Source organism: Panthera leo, chromosome A2 (genome assembly GCF_018350215.1).
Source record: "Panthera leo isolate Ple1 chromosome A2, P.leo_Ple1_pat1.1, whole genome shotgun sequence".
Lineage (NCBI taxonomy): Eukaryota > Metazoa > Chordata > Mammalia > Carnivora > Felidae > Panthera > Panthera leo.
This window is the reverse complement of record NC_056680.1, coordinates 75,847,298-75,868,613: the sequence shown is the minus strand read 5'-3', so window position 1 is coordinate 75,868,613 and position 21,316 is coordinate 75,847,298. Positions and strand designations below refer to the sequence as shown.

The 21,316-nt window shown below is 47.0% G+C and overlaps 1 protein-coding gene across 1 annotated transcript in view; it reads right to left on the bottom strand.

Annotated features, from left to right (window-relative positions):
- LAMB1 (laminin subunit beta 1) overlaps positions 1 to 15,525 on the bottom strand; it is a 74,175-nt gene extending 58,650 nt beyond the window's left edge. The window contains exons 1-6 of the mRNA XM_042915087.1: positions 15,236 to 15,525; positions 13,981 to 14,156; positions 11,540 to 11,675; positions 8,325 to 8,398; positions 838 to 1,026; positions 686 to 749 (exon numbers count right to left, since the gene is read on the bottom strand). Coding sequence (XP_042771021.1) covers positions 686 to 749; positions 838 to 1,026; positions 8,325 to 8,398; positions 11,540 to 11,675; positions 13,981 to 14,156; positions 15,236 to 15,272 — 676 coding nt within the window. The 5' untranslated portion in view covers positions 15,273 to 15,525. The remainder of the gene's footprint in view (positions 1 to 685; positions 750 to 837; positions 1,027 to 8,324; positions 8,399 to 11,539; positions 11,676 to 13,980; positions 14,157 to 15,235) is intronic.
- Between the last annotated feature and the right edge of the window lie 5,791 nt (positions 15,526 to 21,316).

Below are 21,316 nucleotides of genomic sequence, written 5' to 3'. Positions count from 1 at the left end.
CATAGTTACAGCAACCCAAGTATTACATGGGATATCCTTGTAGTAGTCACAAGCATTACGTGGGATACGGTTATACTAAAAAATAACTTGCTATTTATCTTCAATTCAGATTTAACTGGGCGTCATCCTGTATTTTATACAAGTAGGTCTACTTGTATCATCCCTCTGGATGATTTCCTAAGAGAGAAATAAACTTCTATGTTATTTGACCACTGTATTTTTGGGGGGACCCTTTGTTACAACAGCTTAATCTATACCCTAGTTTATATGTATTTTATATATACATATACATGCATATGTACATGTATGTACATTCTATATATATATACATACATATATACATATACGCGTATATGTATATATAGAGAGTACACATATATAATATATAGTATAGTATATAATATAGTGTGTGTGTATATATATATATATATATAATATATATTATACTGAGCAATAAAATAAATAAGGTATTATGACGAGCATAATTGTTTGAGTACTTAGGACATAAACCTTTTTGATTCCTGCCAATTTCAAGAGCCTCTGATTGGGTACTGCGAAGAAAAAAAGGAAATAAAGATGGTGGATTTAGCACTGAATATTTAGATTCTGTGTAGCAGTGCTCTGGGTAAGAGTTCTTCCGTGATTGCGGTGTTCCATCAAAGCTGTTATGTGAAAACAAGCTTACTCTGTATCCTCGGACTATAAGGATCCTCTATTCTGAACGCGGGATCTAAAGCACGAAATATCACCTAAAAATAGACAGAAGAGTAATGGGTATTTTTGCAATGATCAGAAAGGATTTGTAAATAGAATGTAAAACAAAAACAGCAAACAGACCTCTCCTTCCGTCGAGGGTTCAATGTCAGAATAGCGGGAATCACAGATTATATCATCCACTTTTTTCATGGGGCCAGTTGAAATGCCTGGAAATGAGCCCTCACAGTCATAGGCAAAGTATCTGTACACACCCCAGGTTTTCCCGAAGTCAGACGATCGTTCTATCAGCATCGCGGCCGGACGGAATGTCTAAAGGCAGGGCAGAAAAGGCTCATTTGATGTTTTGCATTGGTGATCTGCATTTCTCAAGAAATCTCAGACAAAGGTATCACTCCACTGTGCAGCACAAATGCTGACAGCGTGGGGTTGGTATTTCAGACTGTGGCTGGATTTCAAATACTTCAGGCTGTTCCATGGAGACTCCTCCTGTAGGAAAGGGTCTAGCCTTGAAATGTTGCGCTTTCTCCCACCCTGAGAGAGATTAGTAAACTGTTTCTCTTTAGGAGTGGATTATAACCAGGACCCTACAGTAAACAAGCTTTGGTCTAGTCAGTCACCACCCATAATTGGATTGGCTAGTTTGAGTGTTTGGTCTTCATTCATTCAGCAGTTGCACACAGACACCTGCTCACTACCGCGCGGTGGTCCACATGCTGTAGACGGCCCAATGAAGTGTAGATATAGGTATAAATCATTTACAACACGAAACACCAGAGTAGAGCCTCATGCAGTGCGCTCAGGGAAAACGAGAGGAAGGAATGACTAACTCAAGAAGATGGGGAAACCTATAATTCCACTCCTGGCTATTCCATCACCCCAAGAACTGAAAACAGGGACTCAGATGGGTGCTTGTACACGAATGTTCATAGCAGCACAATTCACAATGGCCAAAAGGCAGAAACAACCCAAGTATCCATCAAAGATGAATGGATAAGCCAAAAATGGTATACACATACGAAAGGATATTACTCAGCCGTAAAAAAGAAATTCTAGTCCTTCCTACGTCATGGATAAACCCTAAAGACATTACACTAAGTGAAAGAAGCCAGACAAAAGGAAAGACAGTATAGGATTCCACTTACAAGGAAATGTCTTGAATAGGAAAGCACATAGAGACAAGTAAGTTAAAGGTTACCGGCAGGGGGGAGGGGCCAACGGGGAGTTATTGCTTAATAGAGTAGAGTAGGGTAGAGTTTGTATCTGGGGTGATGAAAATGTTCTGGAAACAGATAGTGGAAGTGGTTGCACAACACTGTGCAACATATACACCTAATGCTACTGAATTGGATACTTAAAAATGGTTAAAATGGCAAATTTTGTGTTAGGTACATTTTACCACCTACACACACACACACACACACACACACACACACACACACACACACACACACAAGCCAGGGAATGCTTCAGAGAGAAGACGGCATCAGACTGGATCCTAAAAGGGTAGGTGTTTTCCAGGCAGGGAGTGAAGGTGGCTACACATGACAGAAGAGGTTGACTAGGGCAGGGAAGTAAGGAATTTGCTCGCCACGCTAAGGGGTTTCCTTTATTTTTACACCATGAAAGGGGAACACCAGAAGACTTAAGTGGGCAGAATGAAATGATCAGACTACACGTCAGAAAAATAACCCCGTGGCACAGCTATCAGACATGGAAAAACAAAACAAAACCAAACAAAAAACAAGAGACAAGGAAACCAACTGAGAGACAGAAAAAAAAGACGAAGGTCTTAACTCAAGCATTACAGTATGGGTGGATGGAAAGGATGCAATCAACCGTCTGAAAACTTAGTGAATTTAGCCAAATATAAAGAATTGCACTTGGCGATCAATTTGGTTTCAGTGGAAAGGGACGGAGAGGAAAGAACTACGGGTGCTTGAGTTTGAGTAGCGGGGGCAACTGTGGTTAAGAGCAAAGCCACAGAAGAGAAAGAAGCCATTTGGTTTTGGACTAGCTACATGTGAGGGGACACCCACTGGACAGACAACTGGAAACAGTGGTCTGGCACCCAGCTGCGTGAACGGAGCTTGAACCGTGGATCTGGAAATCACTGTTGGCATAAAACACTTGACACCTCCAAATATAGAGGGTAGAATGTCCTCCCAGAGAGCAAAGGGCAAGATGAAGGAGCTGCAATCATTGCTCCAGAAAATGCATCCACACAGGACTAGACAAAGAAGGAGAGTGGTGCCTGGAGCTTTAATTCCATTATGTTATAACCTTCTGTTATGGGCCAAATGGCGTCCCCCCAACTTCTTATGTTGAAGACCTAACCCCCAAGATCTCAGAATGTGATTATATTTGGAGACAGGCTCTCTGAAGGATTAATTAAAGTAAAATGAGGGGCGCCTGGGTGTCTCAGTCGGTTAGCCGTCCGACTTCGGCTCAGGTCATGATCTCACAGCTCGTGAGTTCAAGCCCCGCATTGGACTCTGTGCGGACAGCTCAGAGCCTGGAGCCTGCTTCTCATTCTGTGTCTCCCTCTCTCTCTCTGCCCCTCCCCCGCTCGTGCTCTGTCTCTCAAAAATGAATAAATGTAAAAAAAAATATTAAAAAAAAAAAAGTAAAATGAGGGCTTAGAGTCCACCCAAATCCCATGTGACTGGTGTCCTTCTAAGGAGAAGGAATTAGGAGATGGAAATGTACAAGACAAGACCATGTGAAGATAAAGACAGCCATCTACACACCAAGGAAAGACTGAGGCCACAGGAGAAACCAACTCTGCCCACAGTTCAGTCTTAGACATCAAGCCTCCAGAGCCATGAGACAATACATTTCTGTTGTTTAAGCCACTGAGTCTGTGGTGCTTTGTTATGGCCACCCTCGGAGACTAATATACCCTCACGACACACTTTTCCTACAGTAGAGGAAAGAGGCTCAGACACCTTAACTGACCTGCTACCTAAAGGCAGAGCTTAGATCCCAGTCCACGTTGAACTTGGCCCAAACCCATCTTTCTGCCTCACTGGCTCATAGCATAATAGCAGGCTGACAAATGGAAGTCAGAGAGGAAAGAGTAAAAAGACAAGAATCCTGGAAACAGGCAGGACAGAGATTTCGGAGGGTGTGGTGGAGGGGGTGAGCTGGAAATAAGAGATGAAGCAGAATGAGCACTACCATTGGGCACAGGCCTCGATGCCACAGAAGGGGGTACGTGCACCTGCGAGATGGATGGCACATTATGGCAGAGGGAGAACAGGCCAGGTGAGCCGGCTGAACAAACCCATCCCGGACACATGCTCACCTCCGAGTTAAAACCAATGTTGGAGAGAAATCGGGGTGATCACTAATGGTGAAACTCGTATATCCCCAGACATACTTTGCCTTCCTTAATAATCCTGATGGTCTTCTTCACTGATAAAAGGAGACAAGGGTGGGGCGCCTGCGTGGCTCAGCTGGATAAGCGTCCGACTTCAGCTCAGGTCATGATCTCCCGGTTCGTGAGTTTGAGCCCTGTGTCGGGCTCTGTGCTGACAGCTCAGAGCCTGGAGCCTGCTTTGGATTCTGTGTCTCCCTCTGTCTCTGCCCCTCCCTAGCTCATGCTCTGTCTCTCTCTCTCTCCTTCAAAAATAAATAAACGTTAAAAAAACAAAAAGGAGACAAGGGTTAAGAAAATGAAAGGTCACGTTTTGACAGACTCTTTGACTTACTTACTAGGTACTTGAATTTTTACTTTTTTACTTATTCAGGAATAGAAGAAAAGGATACTTTATTAAACTCCAGAGCATGAGATGAAGAATTTGAAAGTAAGGGGGGAAAAAAAACCCTAATCACTAAGTCAGCCAAGACAAACTCACCATGAGACCTGCCTCCTGGGTGGTGACATCTGGGGACAGACTAGCCTAATGTCTCTGTGTCACAAGAGAGCAGAGAGGAAAAGCCTTACAGGCAGTTCTGGCTGTGCTTTCTCTCCCTCCCTTCTGGAAACTCCTGAGTCCCAAAGGGTCACTGAAGAATTATCCAATTTCCTGTGGATTTCCAGAGCTGTTGGAAACCAGGACAACACTTCTATGTAGAGAATGGAGGCCCTTCCCACTCTTCCCTGAGTCTCCAACGTGCTCAGGACTTATACTGGTGCATGGCCACCTCTGATTTTTTTAATGTTTATTTTAATTTTTTATAATTTTTTTAATGTTTATTTATTTTTGAGAGAGAAAGAGAGAGAGAAGGAGACAGAGTTTGAGCAGGGGAGGTGCAGAGAGAAGGGAAGACACAGAATATGAAGCAGGCTCCAGGCTCTGAGCTGTCAGCCCAGAGCCCGACACGGGGCTTGAACTCACGAACTGGGAAATCGTGACCTGAGCTGAAGTCCGACGCTTAACTGACTGAGCCACCCAGGTGCCCCTTTAATTTTTTTTTAACGTTATTTATTTTTGAGAGAGAGAGCGAGTGCGAGCGGGGTAGAGGCAGAGAGAGAGAAGACAGAGGATCCCAAACAGGCTTTGTGCTGACAGCAGTGAGCCCGACCCGGGGCTTGAACTCACTAACCGCGAGATCATGACCTGAGCCAAAGTCAGGCGCTCAACCAACTGAGGCACCCAGGCGCCCTGCCACCTCTGAATGTCTACTAAGCAGAAGTGCTACGATTCTGGAAACATCTGGCTGCCTACAAAAGCAAACCATGTATACGTTACATGAGCTTCACTAGCCCATGAAAACCCAGTCCACTTAGCAAGCAGCCATCTCCACGGCCACTCCACGGGTGGTGTTCTTCACAACTCCCACCCCCCCCCCCCACCCCCGTCTCGCTACTGTCACTCTATCACCACCCTCCCGCCTGCTCAGCTTGGACATCCAAGTGATCTTGGATTCACCCCTTTCCTGCTCTCCCTTCCACTGCTCTGCTTCTCATCTTCCCCCGATTCGGGGCTGAACTTTTTTTTTTTTTAATTTTTAATGTTTATTTATTTTTGAGAGAGGGAGAGGGAGGCAGAGTGCAAGCAGGGGATGGACAGAGAGGGAGACACAGAATCTGAAGCAGGCTCCGGACTACGAACTGTCCGCACAGAGCCCGACGCGGGGCTCCAACTCATGAGCCGTGAGATCATGACGCTTAACCAGCCAAAGTTGAACGCTTAACCCACTGAGCCACCCAGGCGCCCCCGTGGCTGAACCTTTGATCCCAGAGGGTCCAACTGACGACTCCCATGGAAAGTGGGCAATGATTCTCAAAGGCATTATGAGTGGCAGGTAACAGAGCTGGCAGCAAGGGCATATACGTGATTTGCAAAAGCTTTTCTGGTAATACTTCCAGGACTCCTGGGTTGCTGGGGTGGTTCCCTCCTACTTGAGAATCAGGCCCGGCTCTGCATTAACACCAGCACCCTCTCAGGTGAGCCCCCCGTTAGCACAGACCTCAACAAGGGCCTCCCCACGCACCGTCAGTTCTCACTGTCCCACGCCCTCCTCTGTATTTCGCCTTGGCCATCTTCCTGAAATCCAGTCTCATTTCCTTGTCAGTGGCTCCCTGTTTCCTATATAATTAACACCCCTCAGCCAGGAGCCGGGGACTTTCTGATTGTATGTAACCTTACTTCCCTTTCCCCCTCACTGCCCTGAGCTCAAGGCTAATCTACGCTGAACAAACTCTGCCTGAACTGTCCACCACCAGAGCTTTGCTCTCAGACGGTTTCCTCTGCCAAGAACGGCTTTTCTTCCACCTCCTCCCACTGAGATCCTGCTCACCCTTCCTGGCCCAGGTCACACACAGTCCCAGACCGCTCCTGATGAAGCTTTCTGCTTTATCCCAGGCTAAGATTACTCTCCCCGTCCTCGGTGCTCCTACCGCACATCGTCTGAACTTCTGCTAGAGCTCTTAGCACATTCGTGATGTAAGTTATCTGCAAGTGTCGTTCACCCCCGGGGCAGTTTCTTACAAACAGAAGACAGTTGAATTCCTTTATGCATGTATTCATTCAGTAAATATTTGTAGAGCAATCACTACCTGCCAAGCATCAGCAGAGAGAAGAGCGATCATATTCCCATTATGTGCCAGGTGGCAAGATTATGCCTATTCCAGAGCAGAGGGCAAGGTCACACGGCCCTCGAATGTAGGTGACCTTATTCTTCCCACTCTCCCTTCCAAAGAGGAAGCCAAAGTTCTGGCCACATGTGCCAATAAGGGGCAGGATGGGGATTTATCTCCAAGTCTGTCCAACCCCATAGATGTTGCTTTTTGCACAGGATCTAAAGCCCAGAGGTTGAATTCTCTCACCAACTACAGTCTGACAACCTGTACCTATTCTTCTCGTCTGAGTTCAGTCCCCCTGCCTCCTGTTTTATCTTCAGCATTTGTGTGCAGAATTTCATCGATGGCCCACTGTACTCAGCTGGATGAGTAATGACAGAGTATGTACCCAAAGGACTTGGATATAAGCAAACTCAGAACTTCCCACGTATGTGAACGGACGCCCTTTCCAAAGGAAAAGCTAGGACCATCAACACGAATAATGATAGTTTTGTGTATTTTTAGGTGTCACATAACATGAAGGCAACATCCTCATGCGTGGTTGAGTTTTGCTTCTAACCACCAAGCAGAGGGCATGGTCAATGACGGGAGGGGGCATAGTGTCGAGTTGCCTAGGGAAAGCCCCCTACCCTCTCCGCCAGTATCCGATGTCACAGTATAAACCTTCCTCCCCAGCAGCAACAGCACTTCTGGGTGGGGGACTGAGGAGAGGGGCTCAGGCCTGGGAACCAGCAGTCTACATCCTTCCTGTCATATTCGGACTTCCACGCCCACCTGTGCTCTTGGCCTCCCAGGCTTTGGTGGAGGACACGGTGGGACTTTCGTGGCTACCTGCCCACATGCTAAATCTTTCCCTGGCACCTTTTGCTAACCTGACGGGGTACAGATAAGGCCCCCAACTCCAACCCAAGCCCACTCAAAAGTGATTTTAATCTGAGAAGCCATAAGTAAATTATGGGTTTTATGTGCATCAACATGTACTTTAAGCCATGTGAAGTCGGTCATTTCCAGGCAGCTGCTTATGAAGAAACAAAGGGACTTTGTACAGAGAAATTCCCTAGCCCTGGAGTCATTTTACATCTCTAAAAGAAAAAGGATGCGAAAAATGCACGTTTAAGAAGGCATACACATTTCTTAAGGAACTGTAAAACTGTTCCCACAAATTTTGCAAAACCTTGAAAACTAAAGATAATATACTTCCTTTTCAGTTACCAAGCTCAGCATTAAAACATCAACACAAGGGATCAGGGATTTACTCTCCAGATGTTTTATTGTGGTTTGGGAGAGAGTCAAAGCTGCCTCTCTCCGTGGGGAAATAAAACGAGATCTAATTAAAAGTTTACAGTTGAATTACCTTAGAATAGTGGCTCTCTCTCTCCTTTTTGCCACGAAGATTGAGTATTTGTTAAACATGGTTATTCACGTCCATCTTTAAAAAGCTGATCAATTATCCCAATTTATGGCAACAATAATATTTAAGTTCCCACTGAGGCCAACTCACAACAGACATCCCATACCGAAAAGGGAATTACATAGCGCTCTCAACGTGTCATTTGCAAGAAAGTTATGAATTCCTTACCTTGAAAGTCATTATGAGATGAGTAAAATGGAATTCTGCTTCCAGATCCAGTTGGATAGTTACGTTTTCCACGCCTATAGGAGATTTTTTCAAAATTCAAAAAGGAAATAGTAAGGAAAACAGGAACATCTGTGAACGGTCGGGAGTATTTTTCTTGAATTCTCTTTACGCCCCGCACAGAACCCCTCTCGGCGCTCTATCTGACAGTGAGGCTGAAGACAAGACCCCTTGGTCTTGGCTTAGGCGGGGAGGCCCGGGCCAGAATGAACTTTCAGTTTTCCTCAACTCATTCTGGAGCTCCACATATGGACTCTGCTCACCGGAACAAGACACCTGGCGGGAAGCCTGGAGTTGCTGTCAAGACAGACAGCTTCTGCTTAGGACAAAGTAAAACATCTTCCCAAATCTAAGCCAAGGGACTCTCCAAGGGGGAAGGAAGGGGTCCGCTTCCTGTGCACAGCAGGGGTTCAGTTTGCAGCCTAAAGCAGGGGACTTAATCCTCCTGGCGGGGTGGGGTGGGGGGACACAAATATTCCTTTTTTTATGCAGCAGCAAAGAAAATCAGAGCCTACCGCGTCTGTTACTTATACTCCCATTTAGAAAGAGGTATCCCTGATGGGGAAGCCTTTGGATGCATCGCCACAACCGAAAAAACAATGCCAGAGACAAAGAATCGGCCAAATAAATAAACTAGCTCAGAACAAATACTAGCGTCTTCCCTTTCAGGGGAAAGCCTGAACAAACAAATGAGCCTTTGCGCCGTCCCCTGAGTCCCCTGAGGGTTGGTCAGTCCCGCCACACAGAAAAGACCACTGGAATTCCAGAGATAGAAAGGACCCCCTCTCTCATCTTGGGCCCTCAAGCCCACCTGTTTGCTAAAGGAGAGCATTTCCCCCGTTTCCTGTGCTTGAGAGCACTTTGGGGGTCCACCTTCTAGAGCCTAAGAAGTCTTAACTGCAGGAAGACAGGAATGTGTCAGAATGAATCATGTCACAGGCTGGTGTAGTTTCAGGAAATCAGTAGGACTTTTGAAATAAACTCTCCCACTGGAAAACCGCCAAGGCAATTGTGGGGGGTGGGGGGGTGGTCACTGAAACGGATATGAGTTAGTTGGAATGTTAAAGAAAAACATTATAATCATACTAACTAACCTTATCTAACTTATTAAAAAGAACCGTCTTATAAACCTACTCTGGACATTTCTGAGTGAAATGTTAGCTAAGCAACTACGCAGCTCTTCTCTCCCAGGCTTTTAAAAACCTGCAAGATTTGTTCAAAATGAAGAGATAACAAAAGATAATGTAAAGTACCAACAGGACCAGTACCATTTCTGCAATGGAAGAAAATATGCTACAATGGGTACACTAAAAGCACATTCCACTTTAGATTTATAACCTGATAAAAGCAGTAAAGTTTGTGTGTGTGTGTGTGTGTGTGTGTGTGCGCACGTGCGTGCACACGAGCGCCCGCGTATGTGTGTTTCAATATGGGAAGAAAAATCCACAGAGAAAAGAAACCAGATCATTCTTCTACAGAGTATTTGACTTCTGTCCGACCTAGAAATAGATTGTTAGGAAGGGTAAGTGAAAAGTAGCTGTACACGCCAACCCTGTTTCTATGCCTGAGCACCGATAATTTAATGCCACGAGGACACTGGACAAAACCCACAGAAAATGGATAAACTCACATCCATAAAGAACATCCCCAACGGTGAGTTATCAGACAACACGGAGGGGACAGTACTCATCAGTCTGACTTTCGGAAGACCAAACTCCAGCCCAACATCATCTGATCTCTTGTGACAGACAACACAAGCCCCTCTACTTGAAGATCCCTTCCTTCTGACATTTGGGACTCTCTCGTCCAACAAATTCAAAGTTGCAGAAATTGATGAAGTCCTGACATAACCAAGAAAAACCGTTCTCTAGAATGACAGCACATGATGAACAACTTTACTGTCTATCAACTTCATACTAATGTTGAGGCATCCTTTTTTTACTTTTAATTTTTTTAGAGGCATCCTTCTAATTGTCTTTTCATTTCACTGGAAGAATGTGGGCAGTCAGGACATGCTCCTGCTCCCTGTTTGGAATAAGCTCTATGCTATTTCAGAAGTCCTCTGTGACTTAGGTACAGATTTATAGAACCTTCTCCTTCACACTGAACCAAGATAACCTCCTAAAAGAATTGATAAGGCTCTAATCTACATGCTTTCTAAGGACCAGCCTGTCTCAGTCTGGTAACCGATGCAGTCCCATGGCTGACCAATAATCAATCCTCCCTAGAAACCAACAGTTTTCTAGAAAGCATGTATAACTTCATAATTAATGACAAAGACGTCTATTAAGGGAGTTCCTCTTTACAGAATGTTAAATGACGGCAAACATCTGAAAATGTCCCAGGTGTAGGGCATATAATAAAAAGACCTTGCACAGTCGATGCTTTCTATGACCATCCCTAGGTTCACTTCTTTGACAGCCAAAATTCTCATACTCTTTTGAAAGATCTAATGATCCACTGTTAATTAAGAGACACAAGAACTCTACCTTTATTTCCTAAAGTTCAGTCTTCAAGTTTGAAACAAATGCAAAACTAATTTGGGCTTAGTTTCCCAGTGAAGTAACATCAAGTTTAATGAATTTACTAAACCCAAACCCAAAAGGCAAAGGAAGGAAAAAGGGCTGAATTCCCATACTCACTAAAGGAATTGAGTTGGGGTCATATCCATGTTGACAGAGTCATTGAAAATTTAGATTTAGTGCTGCTTCACAGTACTATTACTGAATTTTCTCGAGATGGAAGGAAGGTGTTGGTAGAAGTGGGGGCTGATTCTGCCCTTTCTTTTGGGGTCGATCCCAAAGAAAGATGCTCTATTTTGGGGAAGATTAAGGGCCTGAAATAGCGCAGGGTCTCCCCCCACCCCGGCCCCATCCTCCCGATACACCCTGCCCCCGTAAAGGCTCCCCTCAGGGGAAGGACCAGGAAATATCCCTTTGGTCCAGCATGAAAGACTGCTTTCTTATAGAAAGTGCATGCTTCAGGAAGGAGGATCAGATTTTACCATGAGAAGTTAGTGCTTCAGGCAGTAAATCTGCCAAAGACCATAATTACAGGGCAGAGAAATCAATCGAGATTACAAATACCCAGGAGCCTGCGAGCCCCTTCCAGGTGACCAATCTCACTCTATAGAACTTGTTCCCACACCAACCACATACCATTTTCGGACTGCCACCAAATCTTAAGGCGGTTTGGAGCAAATGTAGTGACCACATTTTCAATGAGATGACTGTCAGGATTGAGGGTCTCATGATAAGGATCTTGTGAATTGCATATGAAGCATTTTTTGTCCTCCTGAAAGCAAAGTTAGTTTCATGAGTGTAGGAAGCAATCACACACACACACACACACACACACACCCACCAAAAATCAAGCCCACAATACAAAAATCAAACCTGCTTGCTTCAAGAACAATGAATGTGTCCAAATTACTTACATGCCATATAATATGCCTTCCACTTTTTAACTCATGGAGTATGAATTACTCCTGAAAACTTCCTCCACTCTTGTAAATTCAAGGTCAAAAGTAAAAGAAGGCATTGTTTCCACAAGCTAGTACTTGAATCAAAATGAAATTTCTAGGCCTAAGCCTTCATCTCAATGAATAATAGCTAGAGAAGCTTACACTTAAAGCGAGATGTGGAAGAGGTATTAGAAAATTTTTGCTGACATGCTTTAAAGCAAACTGAAAAATGAAAGGAAAAAAAAAAACAACTCACGCAGCCTGATTTTCTAAAACCAACATAATGCAGAGGCCAAGTGTTAGGCGAATGTATTTAAGAAGCTTTGGGAAATACAGAACCAGTTTCCTGAGCCTCTGTGCTGCCCCAGCAGTGAATCAAGGGTGGCAGCTTGTAGGGGACATCTACAAACTACTCAGGATATTGGGGAAGTGGGTACCTGCCGGGGTGAACCCACTATAAACAGACCAACTCACACAAGGCCAACATGCACTAAGACGGGCACCCACAGAGGTCCACATACACCTCACAAACAACATTTAAGCAGGGGTGATATTGTGAGGAGGACAATACCCACGGACTAGACTCTTAAGTTTGTATTTATTTAGCTATTAGTTATCACCTTCCTCCCCAAAGGATTTAGGGACTAGTAAGATGTACTAAGACAAAGAGAGAGAACAGAAGTCAGGAATGCAATGGGACCAAATACTGGACAAAATACTTAAGATTCCTGCCTCAGTTTTCAGACCCATTAAATGCTTGAGAAAAGTGCACACCCAGGCCCTTTCTCTCGGCTCTGGTATCTACAGAGAGCACTCCATGCTTTCACGGCTAATCACGTAAACCAGAGAGTTTAGCTCTGGCTGGTCTGTAAGACAAACAGTTCAATTCTCATTCTGGTCAAAGCCGGTCTCAGAATCTGGTGACTCATTTACAGGATGTCCTCGCCTCTGAGGTGAATGTTAACATAATATTTTAGGTAAAATTTACATGCTAATATTAGAAAAGGTAACATCAACGGCCTTCATTAACTTGTAGTCAAGAAAACTAATACTGGAGAACAATTACCAGAACTTAAAAAAAAAAAAAAAAAAGGTTAATTATAGCCACCCTTCTAATCAGGAGGAAACAGTCTAGACATCTCTGTATAAACCTGGAAGCAAATGAGCGGAATCCACTTGACCACATTCCTCTGGTTTAATTTATCAGGTCTACAGAATGGGCTCCCTTTCTGCTTTGGAAAAGTGACTCCATTTTAAGGCATCTGTGGTGCAAACCATAGGACATTATCCTTTTCCCAAAGGGCAGGTGTACAGGTAGGCGGATGGGCCAAAATTATAGCAATTGCCTCTGGCCCTTGCCCTGCATGTGAGACTAGGCCGCCTTTGGCTTGCTGAGGCCAGAAATATCCGCATACTTAAAAAAAAAAAAAAATCAAGGAAAAGGCTTCTGATTCTAGGTAGCTTATGCTTTGTCTTCTTTTAAAATTAGTTTGGACTTTTTAAAAATAGGACTTTAGAAATCTAAGATCTAGGCCTACTTTTAGAAAGGACACCCTGAAATTTCATTTTGGTCCTCCTCTACCAGGGTGCCATGGCAACCAGGGCATTTGAAAAAGTATCTACTGGAGGATAGATGGGAACAGCACCACACCAGAAAATATTAGGTTCAGTGGCTAGAGTGACCTCACAAGACATCTGTCAGTGCTACAATACCCCTCCCGCAAGCACAAGACTTAGGAAAAACCCAAGATCACTACTCAGTCTAAGAAAGAGATGATGGACTATCTCTTATGCACATTTCCAAGGAGGACAGATCACAAAACAACAGTGGAGACTTCTGGAGGCCTGGGGTCAGGATCCCGGGCAGGGGCCAGGTCCGGGCGGTCCTGACTTTCCATATAGGGACTATGCGGGCGGTGGAGGCGGCAGGAAATGTATGGCGGATGCAACTGTGCAAACGGAGATGGAGCAAAAAAAAGGGCGAGCAACCCATCTAATCCCGGGACTCCCCGACTGGCCGCGCTTCCTATCTGGATAGCTGGCAGGATGTGGAGTCCCCAGCGCCCAGCCCCTCTGGTCTGGACTGGAGGAGGCGCGCGCGCGCGCAAAGCCTAGGGCTGGGATCTCTGCCCTCACCTGGAGGTGGCTGACAATACAGTAGGGCTCAGGCTTGTGCAGCCCGCACGTCGAGGTCACCGAGAGCTTTTGTGCTCGGCCGATGAGAAGGTCGCCAGTGGCAGGGTAGCAGCTGCCCTCCGCGCAGCCGTAGCTGAATTCGGGTTCTTGAGCGCGCACTTGGGCTCCGCACAGGGCTGTGGAAAGGGCAGGCGACAGGGGAGGTGGGGAGGAGGGCACAAGCCGGGAGCGAGCCCAAGCGAAACGAACAAGCAGGGGCGGGAAGAGAGTAGGTTCAGAAGAAAGCAGAATGCACAGAATAGAGGCACAATGGAAAGATGAGCGCGGGAGAAGCCAGGACGTGGAGAGGGTTTGGAAAGAGACACGATGTCAAATTTGTCCAGCAGCCCATATCATTCCCGGGAGACCCTCATCCGTCCCGGGCAAGCAGCTCTGGTCACAAAAGGTAGATGTGCAGACCAGCCACCTTGACGTGCCTGTGCCTGGACCTGTGTGCGGGGAGGCGACAGGCGAACCGCCTATGTGCATGCGAGTAGGTGGGTGAGTGTATACACCTCGTGCGTGCGGCAGCCTGTGCACCCTCAGTGTGAAACCGTGAGTGTGCGTGCCAGATCTGTGAGTGTGGGGTCACGGATGTGTGTGCGTGCACGCTTGGGGGTCCCGGGCGCTCGGTTGGGGGCGAGGTGGTGGGACTTGCAGGGGACGCCGCTTTCCCGAGCAAGGGGTGAGTGAACAGTCCCTGTGGCTTTGGAGTGGCTTCAACGCTTCGTCATTCCAGGGAAGCACCCGGCCCAGCTGTTTCTGGCGCCATCCGGGGGCAAACAGCGATGGTTAATTGAAGCCACATGGCCCCAGTCAGTTCCCAGGACTAAGCCTGTGCTCAGCTTGGTCACTTGGCTGGGAAAAGGGCTCCAGGGGAGTCCCCCGCGGCGAGCCCCCCAGCCCATCCCAGGCAGCCTGTCCCCCGCCCCCCGCAGTGGAGAGACCCACGGTGAACACGCCAAAGGTGCAAAGCCCGAGCAGGGGCCGCGGATCCCCAGTTCTGGGCACCCAGCCTCGGGGATGCGGGTCCGCGGCAATCCTCGCGCGCAGTCCTCAGCCGCCACGGAGGGCGCTGGCGTTTAATCCCGGGGCGCGATTCCCACCCCAGCCCCTCTCCCGCCCCCGGCCCCCAGGCTCCCGCGAAGCCGGGTCCAACGGCTTGTGGGGTTTCTTCCCAAGCCCACTCCTCTCCCCACCGCCGCGGCGCGATTACCTAAGAAACTGAAAGCGAACACCTGGAGCAGCCCCATGGCCAGTCCCTGCACAGCCGAGGGGACACGGCGAAGGAGGGGAGAACGCACCCGCCGAGCCGCCTGCCCGCTTTCCCCGTCTTCCCTTCTGGAGAGGTGGAGGAAAGAAACACAAAAAGAGAGAGCAACTGTTCAGAGAGAGGAGAGGGGCCCTTCCATTTCCTGCCGCTCCCACGGAAGCGGGGGGTCGGAGGGGAAAAAGCGCTCAGCCACTATGTCCTCCTGCCCCGGCGGTGCGAGCGCTCTCCCCGCAGCCCCGAGCCCAAAGAAGGGAATTAGAAAGTTTAGCCTTGGGAGGAACCGGGGGAGGCGCCTCCGCTCATGCGCACACGCAGAGTAGGGGCTGAGGGGGCGGGCGGCCACCGCCGGGGGGGAGGGGGTGAGGTCCGGGTCCCACCCTCCCGGGGCGCCTCTTTTGTTTTAAGGCCGCGCCTGCGGTGGCCGCGGGCGTCTCTCCCGGTCTCCGGCGGGGCCACCCCGGGGTGCGCATCGCCTGCCGGAGCGCGGGGGGGCGGGAGGCGTCTGGGCTGGTGGCGGAGGTAGGTGTCGGGATCGCGGCGAGAGACACCCCCACCCCCTCCCCGGCGGGACCTACCGCGCACTCGGGCGTTTACATTTGCAAGGGGTGAGTCACGAAAGGGTACCCGGGGCCACAAACTCCCGCCCCGAGCGCCCGGGAAAGGCGGGTTAACCCTTTAGAAAGAGGGTCGACCTGTCAGGTTTGTTGCCTTACAAAGAAGGGAATCCGGGATCGCGAAGCTTGGGCTGGACGCGACGTCTCTAATGTCACCACGCGAGGCGACGAAACTGCTATTCCCTAGGCTTCCTTTGCGCGCACATTTATTCTGGACCTGCCACCCAGGTGGCCACGGCATCGAATTGCCCGTTTAATTCTGTTTTAAAAAATCTACTTACCTAAATCCAGACGATGGCTCTAATTAAGGTCGTTTCTCCATCGACACTATTGCTGGTGAAGCGTGTTTCCCATCTCACCGTGACAGGGTTGATTCAACCACGAATGAGACCCCCTTCAGGGTCTCCACAAAGCGCCACCTGGGCAATTCCAGAGAGGAACTCTATGGGGAGAGAGGGCTTCTAATGGCCTTGTGTGCGACCTGTCTGGTTGAATAAGGGGTAAACAGAGCTCGCCCACGTCCTGGGGGCTGGGGAGGGGGGCGGGAAGAGAGGCAGGCGGCGGGACTGCCGCCCTTCCAGTGAACTGGCCCAATTCTGCTGCCTTAGCAGTGGATGGATGGAGTCAAAGCTGGGGTTTGCGCAAAAGTGCCCTGAATAAGGGGAGTACAGTTAGTTGGTAGTCCCCGCAGGAGATTTTGCTTGCTTTTAATTACCCCAGGGAGAAGGGTTTAGTTGGTCAGCTTTTAACTTAGCTGCAATGAAACAGGACCCAGGGAAAGTTTAATCATTAGACCACAAAGTAAAGCTGCTTTATGGGTTTATAAACCTCCTTTCTGCTGAGGAAGGCAGGAGCCTCAGGTCTTGGTGATGCATTAATTATTCACTAAATCAGCACTTGCCCTGTTGCAGCCTCTGGAGATTTTTTTGCCTCCAGCTAACGTCCAGGGTCCTTGGTGCTGGCTGGGCAGCCCTGAAAACACAAGAGAAAGCGGGTGCTGTTGTGAGGGTTTAATTTTGCAACGGAGGGTCTTCAGAGCTTAATTAAAAAACATTCAGAGGCAAATGCTTTTCCCCTTGTTGAGCTCTTAATACCCTGGGTCAAAGTTGCTTATTAGTTTTTTATCCGTACGTACTGCAAGCATCATTCACTTCTGCCTCTTTCACAAGACCTCCCTGCTACTCAGTGGTGATCATTTTCCCTGGTCAGTGTCTTCTCATAGATTGCAAAGAGTTACCTACAGCCCTGAGGCTCTCACCTCATTCTCAGGAGTAAACATTACTGAGACAGTTAAGAGATTTGTTGAGTGGTTTGTTTGGGGGTTGTTTTTTTTTTTTCTTTTTTGTTTTTTTAACATGTGTGTGCAGGGGCTAGTGTATATAACACACCTTCACCATCTGACCACTCCATTGCTGAATTTGTCTCCATTCCCTGTCCTGGAACGTACTTTTGTCCTGGAAGCATGTGTCTTCCTCTGACTGGCTAAGCACAATGTTCTCACATGCAAACCTGCTCCATTTCCCCATCTTAAGGGAAGAAAACCAAAACCCTTCTTTATGCTATATACTCTCTACTCCTTTATTCCGTTTGACTTCTTAGCCCAGGTGCTTGAAAGGATAGTTCGCACTTGTGTTTCCAATCGGTTTCTCCTTCATCCCATTATAACAGAACTCCCATCTCCGCCACTGGTCTCAGTGATGACTGCTGGCCCTCCAACTGCCAAGTGCAATGGCCGTTTTCCCTAGTGGAACTCTCTGTGGTCTATCTCCCATGACCACGCGCTTCTTTTATTTTTTATTTTTATTTTTTAACATTTGTTTATTATTGAGAGACAGAGCATGAGCAGGGGAGGGGCCGAGAGACGGGGAGACACAGAATCTGAGCTGTCAGCACAGAGCCTGACGCAGGGCTCGAACTCACAAACCGCGAGATCATGACCTGAGCCGAAGTCGGACGCTTAACCAACTGAGCCACCCAGGCACCCCGACCACGGCCTTCTTGAGACTTTTCTTCCTTGACTTCCAGGACACCATTCCAAAATTTCCCCATAGGACTGACTCGCTCTCTCCCATTTCTCTTTCCTCTCTCTTTCCCTTAAACATAGGGTGCTCCCAAAGGTTTTGTCTCCAGCTTCTCTTCCTTCTATAACCATTCTCATCTGTGACCAGCCTCTCCACCACCTTCACCTTGGTCCTCCCTACATCTGTAACTCTAGCTTCTACCTTGTTTGGAATTTACATCCAGTTTCTAACAGCCTACTGAATATCTCTGCTTTGATGGCCCATAAGTACGTGTGCTGCAAAACCTAAGTCACCTCCCCATCCATCCCTCCTGGAACAAAATGTGTTCTTCTGTTTCCAATTTCTGTTATTGGCCCCATGATCCACCTCTGAGCTCAAGACGAGCCTGGGAACAAGACTCGCTGTATGATTTGCAGGGCCCAGTGAAAAAGGAAAAGGAGCACGGGGACGCTTTGTTCAAAAATTAATGATTTCAAGATGGTGACAGAGCAGTAAACCTAGCCCGGGACCCTTCAGAGACTGTACACATCCTCCTTAAAACCAGCCCAGCTTGGGACTCATATTGGACATTAACATCTCCTTACCTCTTCCTATCACTAGCTCCTGTCATTTCTATCTTACCAGCAACCAGCCACCACGTTCCCTTCGCTCCAACCTCATCACCCTGCCTTAGTTCAGTCTGCCCTCGCCATCTGGTCTGAACCCTGCAGGAGCCTCCCTGGCTGCCGTTTTGATTCCAAACTCTCCCTTTCCGCTGGTCTAATCCTCCCTAACATCACCAGAGGGATTTCTGAGGCACCCCTTTGATCATGTCGTTCCCTTGTTCAAAAGCCTTCAATGGCTTCCCTCTGCCCATGTGAGCTTCCTGAAGTTCCCAACACAGGGCATGCTTTATACTGTGCCTCTCTGTCCCATGGACCCTCCTTGAGCTCATCAGTGTAGTGAACTACCACGCATCTTTGAAGCATCCACTTAAATAGACTTCGTCTCTACCCCCTCTCCACCCCCAACTCTGTCCACCAGCACCTTGTAAAAGCCTGTTCCGGCATAAATGACATAACGCTGTAACTATTTGTTTATGCCCTTATCTCCACTAGACAGTGAGTCCAAGCCAAGTATTGAGCAACACCGATTTATGCACAAACGTTGCCTAATATGACATGGGCACGTTGTAGGTGCTCAATAAATGTTTCTTGAGTGGAAGTAAATAAAGACTGGACTCTAGGTTCTAAAAACTTCTTTAAATCTTAAATGTCCACTTTCTACCCAACATGAGTTTCTAGTCAAGTAGCAAAAGAAATATCACCAGACTGGAGTTCATTTTAGGAACACTTCCAAATTTTGCTCATGAACCAATTCTTCCTCTCTGATGTTACAAATGTAGGAGGCATGAATCACTCTTGCTAGTAAAGCTCATTGAGGCTTTACTCCTGCTGACACCACCCCTACCCTCTTATTCATTCCACACATGTACCCCCCTGTCACTACCTGCTTCAGCACAAGGCAGTCTTTTACTGGAAAGTTCTGCAGCATCTTGAATAGCAGATGTGACTGCAAACTGTTGGCCGTTCAGTCTCAAAGAATGTGCAACAGTTGTCTCCCCGAGGCCTTGATTATTTGCTTGGAAAAACAAAGCAAAAACTGCTTTCAAGGTTACCGTCACAGTCTTAAAATGCCACTTATGGGTCTCGTTTTAAGTCCTGGATTGACAGCGTAATGACAAGGAGGTCACATTCTGGGCTTTGACCTTTAGGTTCTAAAACCTGGCTGTCTACCTAACTCTGCTCTCATGAAAAATACTAGATTTGGGCTGTTTTGAAAATTAGATTGAAGGGTACTTTGTGAGAATCAGTAATGAGCTCAAGAAGTTCCATGACCAGGAAAATTTAGAACAAATGTCACGTGGCACTTTCTCCATCTAGTACCTCTCATAATATGCAGGACAGTAATTTGTAATTTTGTGTCAAATGCCCTTGCCCTCAGGGGCTCTCTGAGGGCAGGCACTGTGTTTTATTGAAATTTGTATTCTCATCCAAGGGCAGAGTTTTCGGTGTACAGAGTCACTAAGTATCTGCTTGTTGGATGAATGACTAAAACTGAATAACCGTTCCTTATGACCATTAAGGGAGCCCATAGGAATACCATCACCTTCTAGAATATGGAAGGCCTGAATCAGGCAGGGCGTCACAGCATTTTCAGTCTCGGACTATACAATAGAAGCTGCTATTTGGGCTTGTATTAACATCCCTTTGTCTGGGAACAGTCCCCAGACTCTCTTGGGGGACTAGTCCTTTGATGTTGTCAGCCCAACAGAATTTGGATGGGGCTAATCCCTCCATGGGCTCCAGGCTAATCAGTACCCCTTTCTCTTCTTCTTCCCAGTGTTTGGTTCAGGGAACCCAAACCCAGTGTTGGGGATGGGTATACAACTCAAGTTTTCCAGTGAGGTGACTTCTGGGATTTTTGTGGGAGAGAAAAAGCGCTCTCTCCCTGGACTTGAAGTTATATGGATGGAGCTGGTGGCGGCTGGAGACTGGGGCTGACCACAGAGAAGAGCAGAACTGGGGGAAGCAATAGGGAAGATCCTTAAGTACCACCTTAGAATATCTTGATCCAGCTATGCCTAAAGCCAGCGGACATTCCCCGAGCCAATACATTTTTCTGGACATGTAGCGTCAGACTTACGAAGCTTTGTTGTTTGTAGCCTGAGATCTGGGACGTTTTTGTTTTCAATTGCAACATGACCTACTTTATCACGATCCAAGCAGACCCTTATCAATACGATCTTAAAAACAGCCGTCTGTCTATTCTTAAAGAGCTCAGAAGAAAGGTCACAAATGAGTACCCAAGTCTATATTTGAATGTTTTAAGGTAGTCACCAAAATAAGTATAAGAAGGTCACATCCATGCTTTTTACAGACTCTCTCAAGGCTGCATACCCATCGAACTTCACCTCCAGCAAGGGGGCCAAGAAGACACTTTAGATCCCAGCAGGGGTAGGGTGGCACTTTCTACCCAGAGATGCCTGTGAATTCCAAACGTCTTTCAAAGTTGTTTGTCTATATTTAACAAGAATGCCGTGGAAACATTCTAAGTGGGACACATTTTCAGCTATTTATTCTTTGTTTATGGATTTTAGCATCTGGTTGCTATCCTGGCACTTTAAAAATGAGTAGGAGAGAGATTAATGTTTGAGGTAAGGCTAAAGAGCCTTAGCAAAGCTCTTAAATTTTTTTTTCAAATTAGATTCATAGCAGGATTAACCTCGATGTAGTCAATTAAACATTTTTAGACTTGAATACTAGTCATGAGCTAGTTTCATTTTTCTGGCATATCATATCTTTACCTTCATTCAGGAGTGTCCTGTGTAAGAAGGAGGGGCAGTAAGA